Raw genomic sequence first — 25,441 nt, 5'->3', positions numbered from 1 at the left:
TGGCTTTCCTTCCGCCGAGCCTCCTTCCGCCCGTAGTAATCACGTGGCCCGTTTCCCGGGGTCGTCGTCGTCGCTTTCTTGGCTTCCTGCCCGGACCTCCGCGCTCTTTCCGCGCCCTCCTTCTTCTCCTCAGGCGCCCTGGCAGGATGGCGCTGGTGCTGCGGCTGGTGCTGCGCGGGCGCTGCCGGGCCGGCGGAGTCCCTGCGCCCGCCGCCTCGCTCTACCTGGCTCTGCGCCCGGCGGAGCCTCCCCCGTGGCCGGGGCTGAGGTGAGTCCTTGGGGGGGGGGAGGGGAACCCAGAGCCCCGACTCAGGGGGCGCCGAGGAGACCCCTCAGGGCGCCGCCCTCCCGCCTGCAGCGGGGTCAGGGGGAGGCAGGGCAGGTTCCTGCCACCTCCAGCGGGGGCGGCGGGCGGTGTCCCCAGGTGAGCTGCTGTCATTTCCTTGTTGTCGTCTAGTCGTGTCCGACTCTTCGTGACCCCCTGGACCAGAGCACGCCAGGCACCCCTGTCTTCCACTGCCTCCCGCAGTTTGGTCAAACTCATCGAGAACACTGTCCCACCATCTCGTCCTCTGTCGTCCCCTTCTCCTTGTGCCCTCCATCTTTCCCAACATCAGGGTCTTTTCCAGGGAGTCTTCTCTTCTCATGAGTATTGGAGCCTCAGCTTCAGGATCTGTCCTTCCAGTGAGCACTCAGGGCTGATTTCCTTAAGAATGGGTAGGATTGATCTTCTTGCAGTCCATGGGACTCTCAAGAGTCTCCTCCAGCCCCATAATTCAAAAGCATCAATTCTTCGGCGATCAGCCTTCTTTATGGTCCAGCACTCACTTCCGTACATCACTATTGGAAAACCATAGCTTTAACTATACAGACCTTTGTCGGCCAGGTGATGTCTCTACTTTTTAAGATGCTGTCGAGGTTTGTCATTGCTTTTCTCCCAAGAAGCAGGCATCTTTTAATTCCGTGGCTGCTTTCACCGTTTCCTTATCATGTATTAAATTTCCTTATCATGCATTAAATTTGCATACCGATCCCAAGGCAGCGCACAACAGAAAAAGCTCAAAACCTTTCTCAACTTTGGCCCCTGGGGGTGTTAAAATTGCAGAGCTGGAAGGGACCGCGACGGCCACATTTCCCAAACTTGGGTCTTGTTTTTGGACTACAGTTCCCAGTGCTGAGGGTCCTGGCGGTTTCCTCACTGTGAGAAGCCAACTTACAGGGAACCAGGCAGAGGGCCTTACCTGTGGACGCCCTCCCATCAGATGTCAAATAAATAAACAACTATCTGACTTTTAGAAGACATCTGAAGGCAGCCCTGTTTAGGGAAGTTTTTAATGTTTGACGGGCTACTGTATTTTAATATTTTATTGGAAGCTGCCCAGAGTGGCTGGGAAAACCCAGCCAGATGGGTGGGGTATAAATAATAAATTATTATTATTATCCCTAACCACTGGTCTTGGTAGCTAGGGATGATGGGAGATGTAGTCCAAAAACAGCTAGAAACCCAAGTTTGGGAAACCCTGAATTACAGTGGTACCTTGGGTTACATACGCTTCAGGTTACATATGCTGCAGGTTACAGACTCCGCTAACCCAGAAATAGTACGTCGGGTTAAGAACTTTGCCTCAGGATGAGAACAGAAATCGTGTTGCGGCGGCGTGTCAGGCCCCATTAGCTAAAGTGGTGCTTCAGGTTAAGAACAGTTTCAGGTTAAGAATGGACCTCCGGAATGAATTAAGTACTTAACCCGAGGTACCACTGTACCACAACAAAGACGCAGGCCAGCCATTATTATTGACACAGGTCAGTTAGTATTATTGACACTGGTCAGTCAGTTATTTTTGAAGCAAGGGGATTCAGTTGTTTCTAGCAACAAAACCTGGGTCTCCAGCTGATTTTGGTATGCAGTTCCCATCATCCCTGACCACTGGCCCTGATAGCAAGAGATGATGGGAGTTGTGGTCCAAAAAACGTCTGGAGACACAAGTTTGGGAAACACTGATCTGCTCCAACCCACTGTGATGAGGGAATCTTTTGACCAAAGCCGCAGTCCTGGAGTTAAGAGTCTTCTGCTCTACCATCTGAGCTATCCCCTCAGTGGTTGCTGGACTACATCTCCCATTATCCTTGACCGCTGGTCCTGCTAGCTAGGGATGATGGGAGTGACTGGGGGGAGGGGCAAGTTTGAGAAAGGCTACCAACCTTCTGGTGTGTCTCCCCTCCCATGTTGTATTCCCATGAGGTCCAGCCATGGTGGCCAGTTGTTCGTTGGGGGTGGGGGAGGTGAGGGGAACTGTTCTCCAACAGCATATGGAGGGCCACACATTTTGCACCTCTGAAGCAAGTAAGCACACAAGCAACAATTGCACCATGGCAGTTTCCAGGGAGGCAAAAACAAGGAGTCGCCATATCTCATTATGGTATACGGGATTCTGAACTACACCTGCTTCTTCCTAGTCACCCCCACCCCAGAGTTTCTGGATGTGAGGGAGCACGAAAAATCCCCTGCCACCTGAAACATTGTCAGGCTGTTTTTGAGTTTTCCACCAAGTAAAACGTAAGAGCCATCCTGGATCAGGCTAAAGGCTCAGCTTCACACAGCGGCCAGCCAGACGCATGTGGGAACCCCAAAAGCAAGACTTTGAGTGCAACAGCACTCCCCTCCTGCGATTTCCAACAACTGGTATCCAAAGCATAGCTGCCAACTTTCAGATTTGAAAATAAGGGATCAGCAGCCTACCTGTCCCGGGGACAGTCTATGGGATATCTAACAATCCGGGATAGCAGCGGGAAACGGCGCTGGAATAAGGGAATTTCCCGCAAAAAAAGGGAAGGTTGACAGCTATGATCCAAAGGCATACTGGTCTCAACAGTGGAGACAGAATACAGTATAACCATTGTAACTAGTAGCCACTGACAGCTTGACCCTAGATGAATTTGTCCTAATCCTCTTTTAAAGCCATCTGGGTTGGTGGCCATTGCAGACTCTTGAGCGAGTGAATTCCGTAGTTCCAGCTGTGTGAAGAAGTACCGTACTTTTTTTTTTTTTGCCTGTCTTGTATCTTCCAACATTCAGCTTCTTTGACTGAATGTTACGAGAGGAGGAAAACATCTTATCTACTTTCTTCATGCCATGTATAATTTTATGCTCACCTTTTGTCTTAACTTAAAAGCCCCAAATGTTGTAACATTTCCTCACCGGGGAGTTGCTCCATCCCTGTCACAATTCTGGTTGCTATGCATTTTGGAGAGCACACAGGCTCCTTGCATAAAAAAAAAAAAGCCCAATCATTTCAGTTCAAAGTAAAGGTAACTCCATGCAACACTATTCTATTTACATAGATGCTTGGATTTATGTATTAACAGTTTTAATGCAAGGGAACAATAATACCGTTTCACTTACACAGTCTGAACCTGAAAGAAATACAGTCTGTTCTCCCACTTTCTTTTGCATGTGTAAAGCAGATACGTGGCTGGATTTACTTGTGCAGCAAAATCTTGTAGAATGGCTGGTACTATTGTATACAGCAGGAAGAAGGAATACCATTTTTTAAAAATGCATCGTTCTTCTTCATCTTAATTCAGCAAGGAGGCTCTATGTGAACCTGCTTTCTCCCTACTGTGCCCTAGATTTAAAACTGTACTCCATGTGCGGTTTGAAGTAGTGCAGACCATCTCATTCTGAACCGTGTGTCAAACAGCTGAAAATGTTCCTGCAGATTGGCTTTGGGAAGACCGCATTTGAACTGGGTGATATCTGCTTTTCCTTCCAAGATCGCTTAAAATGGAAACCTATTTCTTGCAAGATGGTTAGTGAAAGATGGGTTGGTTAGGGCAGCCACTTTTTTTGGGTATGGCTCATATGCCAGGAACTCAGGAATGCCGAGTAAGATAAGTTCCTGTTGATTATGTAGCAGTTAAAGACACAGGTTACACACACAAACACACAAAATTGAAAACTAATAATTTATTATTGGGCTAACTGAGCTTGGTAGAAGTGTATTTTCTTGCCTTGGATGGCTCCTTCACAACATTCAGAAGGGCATCTATGGTAACCTCCCTCGAGACCTCCCAGGCTGTTCTAATTCTGGAGGTGATGTTGCTTTCACTTTATCGGAGATGTTTACTGGCCACTGTAACGTTGACTCAGGCAGGCAGCATAAAAATATTTCTACAGTATACCACTATTTCATATGAATTATCAAAGCAGTTTACAACAAAAATACATAAAACAATACATTATTATTATTATTATTATTATTATTATTATTATTATTATTATTTCCCCAGCCACTCTGGGTGGCTTACAGTACATGTAAAAACATAGTAAGACCTTAAACATTAAAAACCTCCTGATACAAGGCTGCCTTCTGATGTTTTCTAAAAGTCAGGTCCTTAACATCTGATGGGAGGACCATATAAAGAAAGATATCCAGTTTGTATGGATTAGCATCAAGAGAGGGGCTATGAATTATGTTTAATTGATAGGTAGAATGGATAGGCTCCTGCCAACCTAGCAGTTCGAAAGCACGTCAAAGTGCAAGTAGATAAATAGGTACCGCTCCTGCGGGAAGGTAAACGGCATTTCCGTGCGCTGCTCTGGTTCGCCAGAAGCGGCTTAGACATGCTGGCCACATGCTGGCTGTACGCCGGCTCCCTCGGCCAATAAAGCGAGATGAGCGCCGCAACCCCAGAGTCGGTCACGACTGGACCTAATGGTCAGGGGTCCCTTGACCTTTACCTAGAATGTATAGGATTGTCTTCCTCTGAGACAAAGCCCCATTGATTTCCTTCCAAGTAGACGTGGTTAAGATTGTCCTGTAAAGCTTTAGCAGATCAACAAAGGTGGGCAACTTTTATTTGTAGGGTTCAGACTAAATGTCACACCTTTTATCTTTCAGTGCTGCTGTTTGGGTTCTGATTTTCTGCTGTAATAAAGAATGACAAAAATTGTAGGTTGCCTTGCCAATCAGCCGTAACCTCAGTTTGTAGAAATCTCTCACTAGGAGGAAAATACAGGGAAACCCCTGGTTATGAAATTGATGGTGTCCTTCTGGCATTCTGATTTTGAACTATTCTGATGTTTTGGAAAAATGTAGTTGATTAATAAGCTGTCTAAATTGATTAATCGGTTAATTAAAAGTTATTTAATCATTTGGCAGCCCTAATTGATAAATTTTAATGAGCACCTAGAACTGCACTTCATGTATGCATTTTGTGAATGCAAGACATATTAATGTATAAAACAAAAGCAAATTCTTCCCTGCAATAATGTAATTCCAGGAATCAAGTCTATAAAAATATACTTGCCCTTTGCATTTGTGTGTCTTCCTACAGAAAACAAGTTTCATTTTTATTCTCCTGACAGCCGACTTTTAAAATGATAGTCTCATGTTGTTAATCAAGAACAGCATCTGTTTAAGAAGGTATTTATTGCTATTCTTATTCATAGGTGTAAACCCAACAATACATGACCCCTAGGTTAATGTGTACTTTGGTAGCAATTAGGCAAAATTAGCAAGTGGAAAAAATTATGCACATAACCTCATCTTCATTTATCCCTGAAATAGCCTATGGATTCCCCCCCCCCCCCCATCTTTTTGCATTGTGGCCATAACAGGCTAGTTTATTGCTAAGCTCTTAGACTGTGCATCAGTCAGATGCTGCTGCTCACCACATACCCGTTTATTAGCTATTGTAGTTGTGACTTCCTTTTTGTATTCTAAAGGGCTTGAAATACGTGGCAATAGAACTCAAGGCTTGCATGTACTTTCCTTTGTTTCAGACCTCCAGTGTGCCAATTTTCTGCAAACGCAAATTCCAAAAAACCACTCTCTGCTTTGGTTTCAAAAGTCAAATACCTGAATGAGAAATATGAAAGGTTTTTGGAAAGAACATTCCCACGTTTCTACCAGCTATATTCAACCTTCTTGAAAGGTGGGTTTTCATTAAAAAAACACCTTTGTGCACGTTTCATGATTCCGGGAGGAATGTGATCCTTAAGAACAAAACGCTTATGCATCTGTCAGTGTAAAGTAGTTTCTTTACTTCTAACCCATCCCTAGGTGGGGACTCCTTATCTTCTGGGTGCCGTTTCTCAATAGGGATGGCGGAGGTTCATGTTACAGTGAGAATGAAGAAACAAGTTCTTGTATCAATAATGGATGACATTTGTAGCATCATGTTTGTGTGTTTGCACAGACCCATTTCAGGTATAATGGGAAACTGGTGTCCTGCTATAAGGACAAGCTGCCGGAAGCCTCAACCACGCGTATGCTCACACACCCTTCTGTCTGGTTCTTTTTTGAGCCAATAAATAGGAGATTGAAAGCTTCCTTTTTTATTTTAAATAAATTGTGGTTTCCCGCGAGGTCCACTTTTGGAGAACTGTGCTTCTAAAACACCCCCTCCTATGGTTTGTGATGCCAGGATTGCAAACCATGGCTTTATCCTATTTCTTCTCGTAAACCCTAGACTTATGAAGCATAATTCTTATGAGTTTGGAATTCAAAAGGAATTGTGTTTGTTTAGAGTTTGGAACAAAAATTTCCATTTCAGCCTCAAGAGCTCAGAATGAGAAAGGAGAGCATGGAAGCTTTCCGTTGCTTGTTCCTGCTGGAAAAAAAAATCTGCAAAAAAAACAGTCCATGGTGTAATTTTTGGGGTGGGGAATAACATGTTAAGAGTCTGAGTGAAGGCAGTTCCGTGTACATCCAGCAAAATTATAGCTGTAGTAAGGAAAGGCAGGAGCGAGAAGAATTTAAGACCCTCTGTAGAAGAAGGCAGTGGATTCTGCAGGATTAGAGAGAAGGAAGTAGTAATGTGTTAGAAGCTCATGTGTAAGAGGCATAGCAAGAGAGAGAAGACAAAACCTGTTTTAGAGCTTAGAAAACATTATCCCATTATCTCTTGCTTCTGAGAAGCTCTGAATGGCGTGCAAGGGACATGTCCTTTTACCCTCATGGCAGCCTTAGACAGAGGTTAGGCTGTGAAAAACCTAACCTAGCCAAGGCATTTGGGCTTTCCCTATGATGTCCTGACACTATTAAAGCAAAGAAAACAATTTAGCTGGCTGGAGTTTTACAAAGAGGATGGGATTAAGAGGGGTCAGAAGAATCATTTAAGGCAAGGGAGAGACAGAGATGTAATATTCATGTATGTGTTACTTTATGCCAGTTGTGGGAGTCCTTGGTCCTCCAGATTTTGCTGAACTACAATGCCCATCTTCCGCGGCCATTTGCCATGCATGCTGGGAGCCGTGTTGTAGTTCAGCAGCATCTGGAGGGTCAGAGCTTCCCTAGCCCTGTTCTTTATGCAGTGATACTCTATTCTTAGGTAAAAGGCTTGGGAAGGACTTTGGCATGAGGTTGAACATTCAGGGAGAACAGTTCCAGATCTGAAAATATTTCTGTATTTTCCACAGGATTTTGGATATTCTTTACAGAAATGAAAGAAATAAGAAGAATAAAGGCAAACATGTCATATAGAAAGATCCAGTTCCATCAACTTCCATACAGGGAGATGGAGAGACTAAGACAGGTAGGCTTTTACTTTTGTCTGTAACAATGGTAGTCAACAAATCAAACTGATTTCAAGCGACACTTGGTAGTTTCCACTGTTGTGCAGCTGCCGCCCTTCCTATGTGAGGAGCCCACCTAAGATGCTCTAGCTGTCTAGCAACTTCCCATCTCGTACACTGAGGAGTTTCACAAGATAATCAAATAGGGTTGACAAGAAAAATGTTCAGTTCGGGGACATACCTGCATTGGAAGCATGTTTGCTTCTGTTCGATGCGATGTTGATTTTCTAAACTCGGTTTCATTCTGAAATGGCATGAATGAGTGACTGCTCCCTTGTCTCAAATATTGCAGTTTCCTCCTAATGAATTGTGAGTTAACACTGGGTTATTTTGCTGGCCTTTCTCCCCGTCTGCTAAAAAACAACCCATCCTCTGGTCAAAATGTACAATTGTGCATTCCATTTGCTTTCTGGATTTACTTCTTTTTTGCAGGAGGGCATTACTGTAAAATTTGTACAGATGAAAAATATAACTCCATAGATAGAATTGGTTTGGGTTTTTTTTAAATGAAAGAATACAGAAATAAATCCACAGCAACAGAGTAACTAACTACTACCTGCCTTCTCCCCATCCCTCAATTGGGATTTATTTCTCCTACTGTATCTTATCCTGACTTTCCTTCAAGGAGCATAGGGCAATATGCATGGTCCCTCTCCCTTTCTATCACCACATCTTTTAAAAAAGACAAGTTAGGTGCTGTGTGGGTGTCATTGTAGAGGGACTCCCCAAGGTCAGCCAACCAACTTAAGAGCCGAACGGGAATTTGAAGCCAGGTCTCCCTGTCCCACTACACTATGTAAACACATTGAGAGCTTCTGAATCGATAAGCAAGAACCACGTGCAACTTTTGTGAGGATCCACTATACTAATACAAATAGGTGGACTAATATTTACTGCTTCTAGGGTAGATTAATTAAGAGGTTTCTGTACTTCAGCAAAAGCAAATAAACAAAGTCTGGCAGCTCTGCTTGATTTCTGCCAACCTTCACCCGATGCATTTATTTCTTCCTTGCCTGAACATTTATCATATTGTTGGGCTGAGTTAGAGTAAAAATGTTTCTGTGTAGAGAAGAAGGGCTGAAATTTGGGTTCTTATTCTTGAAAGATTCCATCTAAACACTTTTATTCAAACAAAGGAAAGCTGAGGTAGGGGAGGTTTTCTCCTTTTTCAAACGCAATGTGTTGTGTTGTGTTGTGTTGCAACATGGAGCTAAGTGACATTTACATAAAGGTTGTCAGTCTAACATCATCACCATGGACAGCTGTATAACAGATATAGACATAGCGGACTGGATGTAGGTCACAGGTCAATAAAGTGTTGCTGATGTGTGTGTGGAGGTCCACATATGGAAAATAACCAACAGAAAAAGCAGGTGTAAAGAAAGACACATTATTGCATGGCATTGTCCATTGGCTGCAGCATAATTATTTCATATAGAAGACCTATTTTTCTCCCATCCCAGTCAGGTGACGGGCAGTAAAATTGTAGCCTATTTTCCACTGCCAATGCACAATCTGGAGCGCACTTTAAGGTTCCTGGTTGTGCCTTGGCAGCCATGTCTCTAGCTGCCTCATACCTGATACCACATATGAATAGTGTTTTCTCGCTGCAAAAAAAATGCTACCACTTTAATAAGAAGCTACCAAATGGCATCCATATAGCACAGGGGTCAGCAACCTTTTTCAGCAGGGGGCTGGTCCACTGTCCCTCAGACATTGGGGGGGGGGCGGACTATATTTTGAAAAACAACGAATTCCTATGCCCCACAAAGAACCCAGAGATGCATTTTAAATAAAAGCACACATTCTACTCATGTAAAAACACCAGGCAGGCCCCATAAATACCCCAGAGATGCATTTTAAATAAAAGGACACATTTTATTCATGTAAAAACACGCTGATTCCCGGATCGTTCGCGGGCCGGATTTAGAAGGTGATTGGACCAGATCCGGCCCCCAGGCCTTAGTTTGCCTACCCATGATATAGCATCCATAGTTACTAAGTTTGCGAGAGACAAAAATAGGCACAGCCTTGAGGCATATAAAATGCCAGAGTACGCAGCATTGGTCCCTTGCATGCCACTGCTCCATCAGTCCCTTTATATGTGCATTTTCCTCACCGTTGCAGTAGTTTTGGGTGTGTGCACGGCAGCTCTACTGACTAAGCATTTTTGAAGTTTCGCAGAGATCTGATCAAGGCCATTCCAGTTGGGATTCTTTCTCTTCCTCCCTTTGCCAACTACCTGGTTCTTTTGCTCATGTAAGTACAACTGTGCGCCTGTTCAGATGAAAGGTCCTTGCGCTTAACTGTGAGAGGGTGAATGCTTGGCAACAGTAGTGGGGGGTTGTCTCTCTCTCTCTCCCTCTCATCACTTACCTGCACTGCTCTTTGATGAAGAGCTTGTTAGAGTACAGATTTGTGTTTTAGGTAAAGGTAAAGGGTAAAGGGACCCCTGACCATTAGGTCCAGTCATGGCCGACTCTGGAGTTGCGGCGCTCATCTCACTTTATTGGCCGAAGGAGCCGGCGTACAGCTTCCGGGTCATGTGGCCAGCATGACTAAGCCGCTTCTGGCAAACCAGAGCAGCACACGGAAACGCTGTTTACCTTACCGCTGGAGCGGTACCTATTTATCTACTTGCGCTTTGATGTGCTTTCAAACTGCTAGGTTGGCAGGAGCAGGGACCGAGCAACGCGAGCTCACCCCGTCACAGGGATTTGAACCGCCGACCTTCTGATTGGCAAGTCCTAGGCTCTTTGGTTTAACCCACAGCGTCACCTGCGTCCCTTGCTTTGTGTTTTAGCAGGTACCAAAATAAGATTGCAAAAGCATATTCATATCTTATTAATCACTGGGGGTGGGATCAAGCCCTGACTCTTCTGAGCCTCTGCTTCCCTAGTCACAACTCCACATTGTATTCTCTCCCCATGCGTAGCCTAAGTCTAAAGGGATTATTTTTGGTGAATTTCTCTGGGTGGCAATTCATCGTGCAGCAATTGTGCACCCTCCCACATTTTTTCTGAACATTTACCATCTCTGTTGTTTTCCCAACAGAACTCCCAAACTGCTTTAAACCCCCCTCCCCCCGGAACTTTTTTTTAAGGGGGGGGCAGGCCTCACCTTTAAGCAGCTCCCCCACCCCTTCCTTGGTCTGTTCCAAATAGGTGTTTTCAGCTTGGGAGTTAAAAACAGGTAAAGATAACATCATTTATGTTTGAGGCTTGCTCTTAACAGCCCCGGATCACAGCCTAGCATGCTCTATAGCAGGCATCTCCAAACTCGGCCCTCCAGATGTTTTGGGACTACAGTTCCCATCATCCCTGACCACTGGTCCTGTTAACTAGGGAAGATGGGAGTTGTAGTCATTTGGAGGGCTGAGTTTGGGGATGCCTGCCGTATAGGCTTGATAATCTCTTAATGTGAACTTTAACAAGAAACAGATTATATCACAACTGACAAAAGTAGTTCTAAAATCCTGCAGTGCCTGGTTTTTTTGAAGGCAGAAGAATCTAGAGAAAGGCATCAGGAGATTGTTTCAAGTTGCCAGGTAGATTTCATGAGGGAGAAAATGGTCTACTAGGCATTCTGAAAACATTGGGGGTTTTTTTAATTAAAATATTTCATTTTAAAATAAATGAAGGTAACTTGAAAGTCTGTGGACAAGGTCTAGTTAAGCTTGCAGAAGCAAAGTTCAGTAGGGCTTCTGCTTGTCAGGGGGTGAGGTTTCAGCCAACACATAACTGGTTGCTCCTTGTCTTGGCTGGAAGAAGCAGTCAAATGTGTATAAAATAGGCAAATCCCACAAAATCAACAGAAGCTGCAAAATGCAGAATTTGGGTTCCTGGGGCCCAGATTTGAATGTTCTTTGATACACAGCTGTGTCTTGGTTTTGAAATGTGTATCTTCTTGACAATCTTTCCTTCCCAAGGTATCTGTTCCCAAGACAACTCTTGATACGCCACTTCTGGACTTCCAAACAAGAAGCTGAATTTCTGGACACCTACCACAATATGAGAAAGGAGGCATACCCAGAAGCGGTTGATGGTCTAATGAACCTCTCTCGCTCCCTAGCTGATTCCCAGCTTCAGAAACAGATGCTAGATCTCTGCAAAAAGGTATCTAATTACCACCCAACCCCAGCTGATAGAGAGGCAGTCTTTGGGCATGTCTTGCTTTGCAGAAATAAGGCTTTTGTATATTGAGAGTTAATGGATGTGGGTGGTGCTGTGGGTTAAACTACAGAGCCTAGGACTTGCTGATCAGAAAGTCAGCGGTTCAAATCCCCGCGACGGGGTGAGCTCACGTTGCTCAGTCCCTGCTCCTGCCAACCTAGCAGTTCGAAAGCACGTCAAAGTGCAAGTAGATAAATAGGTACCGCTCCAGCGGGAAGTTAAATGGCGTTTCTGTGTGCTGCTCTGGTTCGCCAGAAGCGGCTTAGTCCTGCTGGCCACATGACCCAGAAGCTGTATGCCAGCTCCCTCGGCCAATAAAGCGAGATGAGCGCCGCAACTCCAGAGTTGGTCACGACTGGACCTAATGGTCAGGGGTCCTTTATGCTTTTTATATTGAGAGTTGGCTCATCACTACCAATTTCATGATGTCTATATTCTACTTTCCTGTTGTCATGTGAGCAACATACTGCAAACTTCTGAAACCTTAATTATACAGTTTTAAAGTCATTCCAGAGAGTTGTTTTTTTTTTAAACTAAGTGGTTTCTAGCTGTGATGGGTTAAAAGAATATGAAAAAATGGGTTTATATAAGTAAAAATCTAAGATTGTAATAAATTAAGAATAAGATTTGGGTAACAAAAAGAGGGAAAGAAATTGTTGAATTAATAATTTGATTTGGAATACAAAAAAGGGTGGTATGAGGAGGTCCGAGAAACAAGTAAATGAAAATTAAGGAGATGGAAAGAAGGATTGTTTTTAACAATTTTCGTTGGATTTTTCTGTTTTTTTTATTTTTTGTAATGTAAAATCTTTAATAAAAATTATTATAAAAAAGAGTTTTTTTAAAAAAACAAACAAAAAAACAACAACCTTAACCTGAATACGAACATGTATAGAAAAGTCATTCAGGTAAGAGACCAGACTGTATAGTTGGCTTAGCAGATGCTGGCGAGGAAAAGGATGCTCTGATACTTGTGTCTACTGATTTGTCACTTATGCAGAGGCTTTCTGGCAATGCACTCTTGAGTACTTGTCAGTTTATAATAATGGCTTGCAATTTTAGTAGATGACAACAAGAAAAAGAAGTAAATTCAGGCCTTTATTATTCTTTATGGGACAGTTTTTGGAAGGGAGGAACTAAATAACAGTGGGTATTAGCTACACTGGTGGAGGGTCCCCCCCCCCTCAGTCAGATTTTATTGTTTGTAACGAATGACCACTACAATGCGGCTCAAAAAGGATAATCCAAGAATAAGTTAATCATGCATTTCTCCCAAAATAACCAACCCCCCCCCCCAAAACAAAACCCAAATAGCCCTTGGGCAGTCAGCACTGTTTTAGGTAAAAAAAAGTAGCCCACAACTGTCAGCTATTGTGTATATACCCTAAAGGCGACAAAACAAATTCCACATCAGCCAGCAGCTGTCTAGTTTTGAAACCACCTGATTGAACTTCTAGAAAACATATTGCAAAGTGAGTTGTATAAAGGATAAGAGGAAATAATTCAATTTGGCCTGATCTGCATGCATACAGTCAGTCAGTCAGTCAGTCAGTCAGTCAGTCAGTCAGTCAATTTATTAGTTGGCCTAATGAAGTATTTACTGGTCAGATACTCTGTGTGCATAGTTTTCCATCTAAGCTGAAGAAATGCCCATCTAACAAGAAAAAAGGTTACCGTATTTTTTGCTCTATGACTCACTTTTTCCCTCCTAAAAAGTAAGGGGAAACGTGTGTGCATCTTATGGAGCAAATGCAGGCTGCGCAGCTATCCCAGAAGCTAGAACAGCAAGAGGGATTGCTGCTTTCACTGCGCAGCGATCCCTCTTGCTGTTCTGGCTTCTGAGATTCAGAATATTTTTTTTCTTGTTTTCCTCCTCCAAAAACGAGGTGCGTCTTGTGCGTCTTATAGAGCGAAAAATACGGTAATTCTGTTGCACCTATCCCATTAATACAACTAGGTAATATGGCATAGCAACTTTCCTCATGGTAATGGCGAAGCAGAGCACTGTTAAGGGTTAGTGCTGACCTTTGAAGCCCTAAACAGCCTTGGCTCTGTATACCTGAAGGAGCGTCTCCATCCCCATCATTCAGCCCAGTTACTTGAGGTCCACCTCTCAGAGCCCATCTGGTGGTTCCCTCACTGCAAAAAGTGAAGCTACAGGAAACCAGGCAGAGGGCCTTCTCGACAGTGGAGTGGAATGCCCTCCCCAAACCAGATGCCAAGGAGATAAATAACTATACAACTTTTAGAACACATCTGAAGGCAGCCCTGTATCAGGATGTTTTAAATATTTGATGTTTTATTATGTTTTTATGTGTGTTGGAAGCCACCCAGGGGTGGGGTGGGGTATTATTATTAACAACAACAACAACTTATTTGGGAAGGGTGTAATGACTACAGCAAACAGGAACTTCTCATTTGTTCCAGGAATGAAAATGTTCTCAGCTGCTATATGTTATAGCAGGATTGGTTTTCAGGTTTTTACAAGATTCCCATCCTCTTTTATTCTTGGAAAGCAGTATGGTGCTTTTCTTTCTTTCTTTCTTTCTTTCTTTCTTTCTTTCTTTCTTTCTTTCTTTCTTTCTACCAATGATATATCTTAATCTTCAAGGTGCAGGAAGGATGCCACCCAGATGTAAGAGAACTTACAGCTGTGAGGACCTTATTTGTGGGACATCCCTTTGGCATCCAGCAACTCAGGGTTCAGCAGCTGGTGAGTGCCATTCCAGAAATTAAATGGGATTATACTGACGACCCAGCTAAATCTATTGCCACCAACTGCAGCCCCCCTAGGTTTTGACGGAGTTTTTAAAATAAGACTATAAATCTTTCCAGCTATAACTCCTTAAGGTGCAACAGACAGTTGCTTCTCCTTAAATTGAAACCTATTACTGATCTATGCTGCCTTACGTGCTGCCTTTTTGGAGGCGAATGATCGTAACCTCCTGTTAGCCATATTTTGATCTGGGGAAGCAGGGCAGCTCTGAAAAGCTTTGCTGACTACCATCGTGCAGTTTAATCCCACCGTCTTCTCTTCTCCCCCCAGAAAGTCCTAAGCCGTGTTTTGTTCCTAACTCCTCGCTTGCCATCTCTCTTCCTGAGATACCGCTTGCAGAGCCACATAAAAGAGCTGCACCATCTGGACCAAGCGATGCTGAAACTGGGTGTGGGGCAGCTAACCGATGAGGAAGTGCAAGCGGTGAGATGAAGTTTTGTATACTGTAGCAAACTGAGGTGCAGTGTTGCTGGCTAGGAACTAACCATGGCTGTGCCAGTTCTCGCATGCTAGGGTTAGAATCAAAGCTGGAACCACGAGAGCCATCTAGTCCAACCCGCTGCAATGCAGGAACCTTTTTGCCCGGTGTGGGGCTCAAACCCATGACCCTGAAATCAGGAGTCTTGTGCTCTACTGACTGAGCTGTGTCGTACCTTTAAAGGTAAAGGGACCCCTGACCATTAGGTCCAGTTGTGACCGACTCTGGGGTTTCGACGCTCATCTCACTTTACTGGCTGAGGGAGCTGGTGTACAGCTTCTGGGTCATGTAGCCAGCATGACTAAGCCGCTTCTGGCGAACCAGAGCAACGCACGGAAACGCCGTTTACCTTCCCGCTGGAGTGGTACCTTTTTATCTACTTGCACTTTGACGTGCTTTTGAACTGCTAGGTTGGCAGGAGCAGGGACCAAGCAACGGGAGCTCACCCCGTCACGGGGATTCAAACCGCCAACCTTCTGATAGGCGAGTCCTAGGCTCTGTGGTTTAACCCACAGCGCCACCTGCGTCGTACCTTTAGGGTAACCTTAAAAGACTATTTATTGTGCCTTAAAAGCTGTCGTGGACCACATTCCACAAGCTGTGCTATACTGCACAGTAACAGTGTCACCCTTTTCATAAATAGTAATGTCAGTCTTATGTCAAATGAGGACAGCTTGAATGGCTTAAAAACACACACACACCAGACCAGCTTTTAATGTCAGAATTTAGCAGTGAATGTCCTTGCATTTAGCCGTTGCTTTTCAAATGAAAGTCTCTCTGATCCAACAGAATGCCTCTCTTCTCTGCAGGCTTGTTATACCCGTGGCTTGAATTCTGTTCACCTCAGCCCACTGGCATGCAGGCTGTGGCTGGCTCACTGGCTCACACTCTCCTGTTCGCTGAAAGGTAAGCCTTCCTGAATTTGGCCACGTGGGGCTTCCCTTAGAGCCCTTACTGAATCTCTCTCACACAACTAGAAGCAGCTGCTCTTCTGACCCATCCTTATTGTTGCAGTGTTTACCTGAAGAGGTACCTGTTGCCCCTGTACTGTCCTGGCTGCAAAAGAGATGGCCTAGCAAAGTTTGGAAGGCAAATAATTCAGAATAGGGCCTTCTTAGTGGCAGCATCATAGAATTAGAGAGTTGGGAGGGACCCTGAGGATCATCTAGTCCAACTCCCTGCAATGGAAGAATATGCCCTCCCAGCTATCGACCAGTCAAAACACAAACACCAAGATTAGGCTGGTGTAGACACTGATTAGCTCCTGATACCAGGCAAAAACAACTTTTCTTTAAAAAACTTTCCTGTGACAGATTGTGGGAGGGGAAGCCCCTTTTTACTTTTAGCTATGATTTGGTTCTATTTAGAAGCACTGGATCGTTTTATGAATTGTTTGTTGTGGCCAGCCCTATGAGAGTTTACAGTGAAGGGTTGGCACATGTCGCAAATAGACACAAATGCAATGCATACTTTTCTCTTTCCAGATGTTGAGACTTCACTCTTGGCACATGGCATGGTCTTGCTTTCTATCAACTTTCCTTCTTCCAAGGGCTGACTAAGGGCACCCCTCACTGGTGGACCACTTCTGAAGAGATGCTGCGACAGTGACTCTTGGCTGAAGCAGAGGGAGATAAGGATTTTTGCTTATACTAAAATACAATGAGCAGGAGCCCTGCAGAAGCATCTCCCACTGAATTATTAGCCTTGAGAGGAGGGTAGAGGAAACACTGCATTATGCTGAATATTCCTCCCCCTGCCGTAGAGGGAGACAAGAGAATTGCCAGTATGGCCCTGGACAAAATGCCTGTACTGTAGAAGACCACAATATTTCTGTTTAGATCTGGCTCCAGAATGTCCTCGTGGGCACAGCATGATTCCGTACTTCTTTTCACCGCTTAAGTCTCTTGTAAAAACATCTGCTGAAGATTGACTTCCTTGTAACTTTGAAGGGTAACAAAGCTGTCAGGAACTTTCCCATACTGTTACCCTCCCCCTTTTAAACTTCACTTTTACAATCAACAAGGCTGCATGTAGCTCAGTGCCTTTTGCTGGGCGTTTGCAGTGTGCTGCAAGACTTTGAATATAGGACCCCGTTTTTCAGAGCTGCAACTTTTGTTTGAAATCCTGTTAGTGGCATGCTCTTCTGCAGGAAAGATACAGCTGTGCTCTCACATGGGCATTATGGAAGGTGCATTTCATGTTGGCAGATGTGTTAAGAGCCTACAGAATTCAACAGGGTAATTCCACAAGTTAATTGGAGTATCTCTACCCAAAGCACTTAATATCCATTTCTGTGCCTCCAAGTCTTAAATACTACTGCCACGATACTTAAAAGCCAAGTGGGGGAAAAAGAAAAAAGCCAAGTCTTGCACTCCAGAAGCTGGAATTCTGGCCAGATAGTAATATAAATTGTGTGTGGTAGACTAGTGATTGAGTCAGTCATTATAAAATGCATGAGAAGCGCGTAAAAGTAAATGAACGTCCAGCTATACCTGAGGTGAATGTTTTGTTAAAGATAGCTAATAAAGGACAATCTCACATTTTACCTGGATTGTTTAGAACACTGCTTGTTTTCTTACAGCTTGGCAATAGCTTAGAGAGGCACAGTGCTGGGATCATAAAGCCAGGGGTCTCCAAGCTTTCCTTGCCTCAGGCTGGTGTCTCGAGCGACAACTCACAGAGGGCGGAGGAGCATGCACCATACGCGCACACGCAATTTCTGGTGCTTCTCCGACCCGGAAGTGGCGGCAGTTGCCACGGGCTGGATAAACAAGTCCCTCGGGCCTTATCCGGCCCCCGGGCTGTAGGTTGGTGACCCCTGATCAAAGCTATTCACCTTGTCATTTCCCCAATGAGTCCTGCAGTTTATGCAAGACCATAAGTTTATGCCGCATACAGGCAAGGGCCCTGGCCAACACACACTGTACCCCAGTTCTTTGTAACAAGAGTTTAATTCCCCTGCCAAGAAATGAAACGGCTGGCTCTGCTTGCCAGGGATCAGCTGCGGCAGACGCAGCTTGTGCTTCTATTAACTATATTCCAAGCTGTACTCTACGGGCGAGTAAGCCACAGCCTCTCTGAAAGGCCCCACTGATATTTCACTATGAATGAAGTAAACAGATGATGCAAAAAGCCCAGTTCTTCAAGTTGCACGAACTGCCTTAGAACAGGTACTGCTATCCTCTGTGGTCTCGATGCTGTTTCTGAACCAACCATATATTGTGTGTGCTTCGTTACAAGGCAGATTCTGCTCCAAGATTGAAATTATAGGGCCAATTAAACTCAGTAATCGCACTAGTGGAAGTCAGCGCCAACAGGACTTCTTCCCCTCCCAGAATGATGTGCAGGGCGAGGAGAGGGGAGCTCGTGTCAGCGCATGTGGCATGAACAAGCATCAGCACTGCTTTGAGTACAACCCATAGTTTATAAACCCTAGATTAGTGGTTTTGCAGACAATATACACCATGGAAGAGCAGCGGGAGCACAAGCTTGGCTCTAGTCAGGATTATGCAAGGTTGCATGTCCATTGCACTATTAAGTGAGCAGCAATAACCTAAACCACTATTGCCAACTTTGGCACTGAGGACAGAAGCTGCTTTGCAAGTTCAAGCATTTCTTTATTTTTACACTTAAATATCCTCTTTAAATACAGCATTATCACAATGAAAATAACATAAAAGGCAAAACAAAATGTAGAGGACCTGACAAGCTTTGGATTCACATTGAAAATGCCACCTGTATACCATGTGAGGCAGGAGAGCTGAGAGCAAGTTATAAAGTTATCGGAGTCGCAACTGATGAAGGGGGCAGGGCTTGTACCAAATGTCTCAAACTGGGGCATAGTTAAAGAGTCTCCCAAACAGGTAGTAAAAGGGCCATTCCCATGTAAACAGTTCACTAGCACCAAAAAAGAGGAGGGGGCAGGGAGAGGAAAAAGGAGGAGTGTGTGTGTGTGATTGCTTTGCAACAACACTAGCTCATTTCATTATGGGTATGCTGTACCAGCGTTTTAAAAAGTCTTTTAAAAAAAAGCCAAGTGAAGGAAAACCAGATCCATTTCCTAACATGATTTGGAGTTGAGGATTTATATTTTTTTTCACTTGCAACCAGGTCACATCCCACCCACAAAAGCCATTTTACTTTGTCCTTCCATCAGGGCGACACGCTGCTTTGTTTTTCCAAGGTCACAGGTGCAAAAGGTCCGATCAGCTTTGCTGGCTCATGGACACAATTAGAGCATAGGGCCAGGACAACAGAGATGGAGCAATTCAGATGCTGGCCTGGGTATGTGTCCACGATGCCAGTTTTATCCAGATGGGTTTCTATCAACCTATTTCGACATCCTCTGCTTCTTGGAATGTCAGTCATAATAATTCCTTTTTCAGTTTCAAAAAGCAGATATTTAAGTGCGAAGTTGTTTCCATTTGCAGAGCAGGCCACCTGTCATTCATGGGCTGCAGCAACTTAAAAGCACTCAAAAGAACAAAGTTCTTAAATTGTGAGAATTTGCCAGCGGCTGAGGTGTGTCCCATTTGCACCTCTTCCTTTAGAGCTGATCACAGCCAATCCCCAAAGAAAGGAACGTGCAGTGTGGAGTTTAAAGGCTACAAATATAAGGGGCTGGTGGTCAGGCATTTTAACTGTTTCCTTTAGGACACAACTGCACCACAGTTGCCCATGGCTCCTAGGCCAGTGCTGGAGTGGCCAGCTGGAAGTGTTTAAGTGTTCTGGCAGGGTGGGGGAGTCCTTTTTGCCTTGCACGCATCAGCAGGAAGCCAGAGATACAAATGGTGCGCCCTGCGAGTGTACACTGCTAGTCGCGCCACAAGGCAGGGAACGGTGGGGACTGGACACACACCATAAAGGCTACAGTGGTGTTATGATGAACTTGGGGAGGTTTATATAATGGGGGCATTTCAACCCTACTTCCTTTGCACCTTTGGCCTAGGACGACAGGCGGCGCAACTCTGTAGAGGGAGCGCATCCCTTGCCCCCCTGCTAGAACTCTTCTGCTCTGTGAATCTCCAAGCACAACAGACACATACGCTATCAGAGAGGGTTGCATCTGGAAATGACTAAAGCCAGCTTTTTAATAGCACCTTTTATTTTGTAAACGTCTAGTATGGAAAGGGCGGGGGGATACCTAGCAATGTCACCAGTGCCCCTTTTTCAAGCCCTGGTTGTAGAGAAGCATGGGAGAAAACCCCAAATATTAGCAGCAGAACTCCTAGCAACGAGGCCAGTGACACCCGTTTGTGTGCACGGCACCCTTTGCTTCGCAAGGCAGCAAATGGGACTGTGATAGACATTTTAAGGCTTTTCTCGTTCCGATGCTTCTAGGTCCTCTTCTCCCTTCCCTGCCCCATTTCAAAAGTCATTGCACAAAGAAGCCTGGCTCCTGCACGCATTGGCGCCGTTTCCAAACCGTTCACTGCAGCAGGAGATGGCGAGGCAGCAATTAAGTACTTATTTGTGAGACGAAGCGCAGGAAGCTCAGGTGTGCGGTATTGATGCTAAGCGGCAGATGGAAAGCTTGGGAATTAAAAGGAAGATCGGGGAGGAGTTATAAAGTACCGAAGCCTTTTTATATACTTAAATACTCACCATCTGGTCGGAAGCCTCATCAACCCAGCAGTGTGAAGTTTCCAATATTACTGTGAGGTCAGGAGCTGTTCCGGAAGAAAGGAAAGGAAAACCTCTCTCCCTGTTGCTGTCATTTCCAGGACTGCATTGCTCCTGTTCACCTTATCCCCCTGGGAGCTAGTGCCATTTCAGAAGGATGGGCTTTTCCAGGTGGGTTGGCAAAGGTGCTTAGTTACTAGAGATGTGGAGGTTCCAAAAAAACCCCCAAACTGGAAACTTTCCAGAAAAAACAGGGTGGGGTTTGCCCTAGAATCTACTTTCTGATGGAAAATTGAAGCATTTTTTTTTTTTGGAATGACTTAAATGCTTTAAGGCAAGTTTTTGCTCACTCAAAATGTGTACTATGAACACAGGAGAAGTGGATATTCTACGCCTATGCTTTTGACTGGGTCCTTCCCTTGTGGTCAACCTTTTCCCCTCTCCCCTCAAGTGACAGTGACACAGACACCCTGTTATAACATAGCATGATCCTTTGCAGCCTGAATGCTCAGAATTAAGTCTCATTTGTTTGGCGTAACTGACTCACTCCCAGGTAAGTGTGTAGGGGATGGGCAGCCTACAGCAATTCTGCGTGCGCTTATCTCTGGAACACTAAACAGAAAAGGTATTAGTTCTGGGTAAACATGCATAGAATTGCTCTGGAAATCCCAGAGTAAAATTTTGTAAGCCAAGTTATAAATTATGCCTTTTGGGTTATTAAAAGCAGTAAAATAAATGTAGGTTTGGTAAGAGTTGCATATTATCTGGTTGGCCACTGTGAGAACAGGATGCTAGACTAGACGGGACATTGGCATGATCCAGAAAGCTGCTCTTACGTTCTTATTTCAATTGCCCCCAAAACTTCCATTTCTAACCCCCCCTCGGTGGGGAAAAAGAACCAGTTTCCACCACCAAGGCTTCAAAATTCCAGCAATTCTTACATCTCTATTAGCCACCATTTATCATTGTGATAAAGGTGGAGGCAAAGAAGTGGGTTAGATGCAGCTGCTGGTAAAATGTTTTTGTTCTCTCTCCATCACCTGTATGGTTTAAGAGGGATCATGGGCTTGGGGTTCTTGTCAACCAGCCCCTCTTCCCCCAACCACTATCCAAAACACCGGCCAGATGCTCAGCGGTCAGTTTCAGGTAGTCCTGTTTAGGAAGAAGCTGCCTTCTGAAAAGACGACATGCATTTCATACATCTTAAGGGTACTCATGTGTTAGCTCCCAGATAGAATTAAGTGATGAAGGAAGAATGCTTCTTGCATGGGATGCTTATATTTCACCCTCCCTTCTAAATAAATATAAGTACAGCAGCCTTGTACTGCCTAGGGAATCCTCCAGGCAGCCTCCCCCAACCTGGTGCCCTCCAGATAGGGCTACAACTCCCATCTGTCCTTGCCAGCTTGGCCAATGGTTAGGGATGATGGGAGTTGTAGTCAGGGCTTTTTCCCCAGCTGGAACTTGGTGGAACTCAGTTCCGGCACCTCCCAGGTGGGCGCCATTGCTGTTGTAACAAGGGAGGCGTTCATGGTGAGTTCCGGCACCTCTTTTTCTAGAAAAATAGCACTGGTTGTAGTCCAAAAACATCCAGAGTGCAAGGGAATGGGGAAAGCTGCAATGAATGGCAGGAAATTAAATATCCCAAAGGGCTTACGCAAGTAACAGAGGTCATGAACAGTCTGGGAAAGGAAAGAGATTATAAAGTAGGGAAAGTTCAGTGCTGGTTTTGAGCTAACCTGGTGTATTTAGAGCAGTGTTCTTCAACCTTGGGTCTCAGATCCTGCTGGGACTACCATTCCTATCATTTACAGTGAGCTTAGCCAATGGTCAGGGACGATGGGAGCTGGAGTCCAGCAACATCTGGAATGCCATTAAGTAAGCCACTCCTGATCTAAAGGCACACCACACGGAAGCCATGGTGATAGCCAAACTGATCCAGAACAAAGAACTGCAGAGGAAGGCAATAATCTGTTACTACAAAAAAACTAGGGGAGAAGAATGCCAGGGAGGGTGGATGCAGAAAGTGCTTTTGTTATCTTGCAGTGAGAGAACCATCAGTAGGACAAGGGGAAATGTGGCAGCTCTAAGGATACCTCACCTCGTCCCTTTCATTCTAGGACTAATAAGAACAGCTAATTGCACCCCTTCCTTGCAATGCAGATCTCAGGAGATGCATATACAGCTTGGAGGACTTCTCCACTGCCACCCTATTGCACCCTAATCCCTTGTGCTCGCAACCCAGCCAGCTACAGTTGCATTGCATATTCAGATTCATCCAGAAGGCTAGGGTGCTAGCAAGTAGCAAGGGAGTATATAAAGCTCTCAGATCCACCTCCAAACTAGCGTGCAATTAAAATGGAACGTCTTGAAACAGCTGACGGGAAGGAGGGGAAAAAAATTAGTGGAACGACTGGGCAGAAGGATAATTACTCTGCTGGACCTCCCTGTCCACCCAAATGGTCAGATCTTTACCTCCACTGAGAAGATCAAACCGCCCCCCGCTCCAAGTGCATTGAGTGTTCAAGAATCAGATCACAGAAGGGATTAACATCATAGAGGCAGAAAACCCCAGCTCAGAATGGACATTGGAGTGTCATAGGAAGTCCCAGTAAACATTCAGCAAATTTTGTTTGTTAGTTAAGAAAGAAACAACGGAACTTGATCGATTTCACCGGACCCCATTCAGAGCCAGCAAGACGGAGAGTAAGCCTGCTTGGGGTGAAGCCACTGGGCAAGGAGGATCCCAGAGACCAATGGTTCTGTATGGACAGTTGCATGCCAAACTGCAGGTGTAACCAGTCACGGTCAGCGTTAATCCATATGGAATTTAAAATGGGGGGGGGGTAGAAGAAAAGTTCTCCTAGGGAGGGAAGGGCGGGCGGCAAAAATGTCACATAAATAAGAGTTTGTAAGAGCCTAAAGCTGTGCAACTGGCCAGAGCAGTTCAAGCAGATTAAAGGAGGTCACAGTTCCAAGAAGACAGAGCACTGAAAGATGACAAAATGGTACAGGTCGAGGCAGCTGCACTGGGAGCCAGAGAGAGAGATTCCACAGCATGTATGGATTTGTGATATTCTGTAGCAGTAGCAACATCCTCTTCTACCCCCTTCCCCCCCAAAAAAAAACTCAATTGAGCGCTCTGGGAGAAAAGGCAGCTCCACTCTATTGCTTCCATGACACACATTCACGTTTGGTCCTTGCAGGGTGGGGGATAAGGTGCGTGCCCTGCAGCAGCTCCAACTGGACCGTTTCCTGTCCGTGGTCCAGGCGCTTCCGTGTTCAGAGGCCGCCCAATCCGCAGAAGACCCCCCTGACCCCCTGGGTGTAGTTCGTTTCATAGTGAGCCTGTACGAAGCAGTCCCTCCTTCAACACTCCCCCCTCCCAACGCCCCACGTTAAATAATCCCCGGGGGCCCGCGGCCGTTAGATAAATTCTCTGCCAATAAATAGACATCCAAGATTAAGAGCTACAGTGGGTCGGGGTGGGTCACACGGCCAGAGCAGGTCCCAGGGAGCACTCCTCCGACGAGGGGAGCTCACAGGCCCTCTCCGGAGACTGCCCCAAACTCTGGGGCCGCAAACTGTCCTGCGGCACGTTTGTGTGGAATGAGAGGCTTGGTGGAGGAGGAACCTCAGGCGGGCAGCTTTCAGAAGCGAGGGGCTCCGGGGACAGGGGCGCTTTGCCCCCTTCCGCCCTGCCGGAGACGGCGGCTCTGGCACAAGGCACCAGCGAGGTCACCGGGACGGAGTAGACGCTCAGCTCCTTCTCGTCTGGGTAGCGAGGGGGAATGTCGGGCTCCTCGGCGCTGCTCTCGCCCTTCACGCCCAGCATCGACCTTTGGTCGACCTGATAGTACACAACCGGCCCATTGTTCAAGTAGGCTTGGCTGCCCTCAGCAGAGCTGGCTTGCTCAGAACTGTCCGTAAAGCACAGAACGGAGGAGCCCAGGGGCAGCTGGGCTTGGATGAGGATGGGCGTGGCCAGGCTCGGGCACAACCCGTCGGGGACCGCCAGGGGCTCTTCCAAAATGCACACCCCCAGGCTCTCCACGCTGGAGCCGCTGCTGGAGTCTTCCTCGGCCTTCAGCCGCTCCAGCTCCTCGGCCGTCTGCAGGTGCATGACCGCCGTTTCGTTCTCCGCCATGAACTCCTGGAAGTCCTGCGTCTCGGGGGTCTGGGCCCCCAGCCAATCGCCGCTGGAGCTGGGAGGGGCAGCGGCCTCCTCCTCCAGAGTCTGGGGGCGGCTCACCTGCCGCTTATTCTCCAGCTCCAGTTTCATAATGGTGTGGAGGTAATGAGTCCGCACCCGGATGGGATTGAATTCAATGCGCCCCGCCATGTTCCCACAGCCATCTCTGGAACAGCCGCACGGAAAGGACATCCGGTCCACCTGGGTGGGGGAAGTTGAGGGACAGTGAATCTGTGCCCAGCGGGAGAGCACTGCGGCAGGGAGTGGATAATGCAAGCCTAGCCAAGGTTTTTTTTTTGGGGGGGGGGGGAGGCTGGGAGGAAACAGAAGCCAAGTTCCTGTTGGGAGGAGCATGCAAAATTCATGCGGGCTGCCGCTGGTAAGCAACAGGACAGCCAGGTCTGCATGCAGCCCCATCCTGCAGCCCCCTCCCCAAGCCAATCTCTAGATGCTAAAAGAAAAAAACAGGTCTGCTGGCCAAGACAAGTGATCAAATGCTTGCAGCTTTAGTGCTTTGGAATTAAATATCCTTCCATTGGAAGCACATCACTGAGTGGAAAATATCTGAGACCTCCCCCTGGACCAAAACTGCATATTTATCACATAAAAAGCTGCCAGCAGC

The 25,441-nt window shown here is 45.8% G+C and overlaps 2 protein-coding genes across 4 annotated transcripts in view; one reads left to right on the top strand and one right to left on the bottom strand.

The window, feature by feature from the left end:
- LETMD1 (LETM1 domain containing 1) lies at positions 1-17,550 on the top strand. Of its 2 annotated transcripts, none has more exons than XM_083729464.1 (9): positions 1-268; positions 5,786-5,937; positions 7,424-7,539; positions 9,756-9,838; positions 11,508-11,694; positions 14,363-14,464; positions 14,798-14,950; positions 15,815-15,911; positions 16,490-17,550. In XM_083729464.1, exons 1-9 carry the CDS (start codon positions 147-149, stop codon positions 16,558-16,560), a joined length of 1,083 nt encoding a protein of 360 aa, XP_083585590.1. In that variant the 5' UTR covers positions 1-146; the 3' UTR covers positions 16,561-17,550. The 2 variants fall into 2 exon arrangements, with proteins under 2 accessions (XP_083585590.1, XP_083585591.1); XM_083729465.1 differs by lacking the exon at positions 1-268 and adding an exon at positions 4,766-5,426.
- Positions 17,551-18,601: 1,051 nt separating this feature from the next.
- Positions 18,602-25,441, bottom strand: part of CSRNP2 (cysteine and serine rich nuclear protein 2) — a 39,167-nt gene continuing 32,327 nt past the window's right edge. For both annotated transcript variants that reach the window (XM_083729447.1, XM_083729448.1), the window contains exon 5: positions 18,602-25,020. In XM_083729447.1, coding sequence (XP_083585573.1) covers positions 24,118-25,020 — 903 coding nt within the window. In that variant the 3' untranslated portion in view covers positions 18,602-24,117. The remainder of the gene's footprint in view (positions 25,021-25,441) is intronic.

This window comes from Podarcis gaigeae (genome assembly GCF_964106915.1).
Source record: "Podarcis gaigeae genome assembly, chromosome: 2".
Lineage (NCBI taxonomy): Eukaryota > Metazoa > Chordata > Lepidosauria > Squamata > Lacertidae > Podarcis > Podarcis gaigeae.
This window is presented reverse-complemented; position numbering and strand designations above follow the sequence as displayed.

What these genes read in the sequence shown, in the direction of transcription:
- LETMD1 (XM_083729464.1), top strand. Translation starts at nt 147, where the DNA reads ATGGCGCTGGTGCTGCGGCTGGTGCTGCGCGGGCGCTGCCGGGCCGGC. An exon ending in TGCTAGATCTCTGCAAAAAG is followed by an intron (nt 11,695 to 14,362) that starts GTATCTAATTAC and finishes TTAATCTTCAAG; the next exon opens with GTGCAGGAAGGATGCCACCC. An exon ending in ACTCTCCTGTTCGCTGAAAG is followed by an intron (nt 15,912 to 16,489) that starts GTAAGCCTTCCT and finishes TTCTCTTTCCAG; the next exon opens with ATGTTGAGACTTCACTCTTG.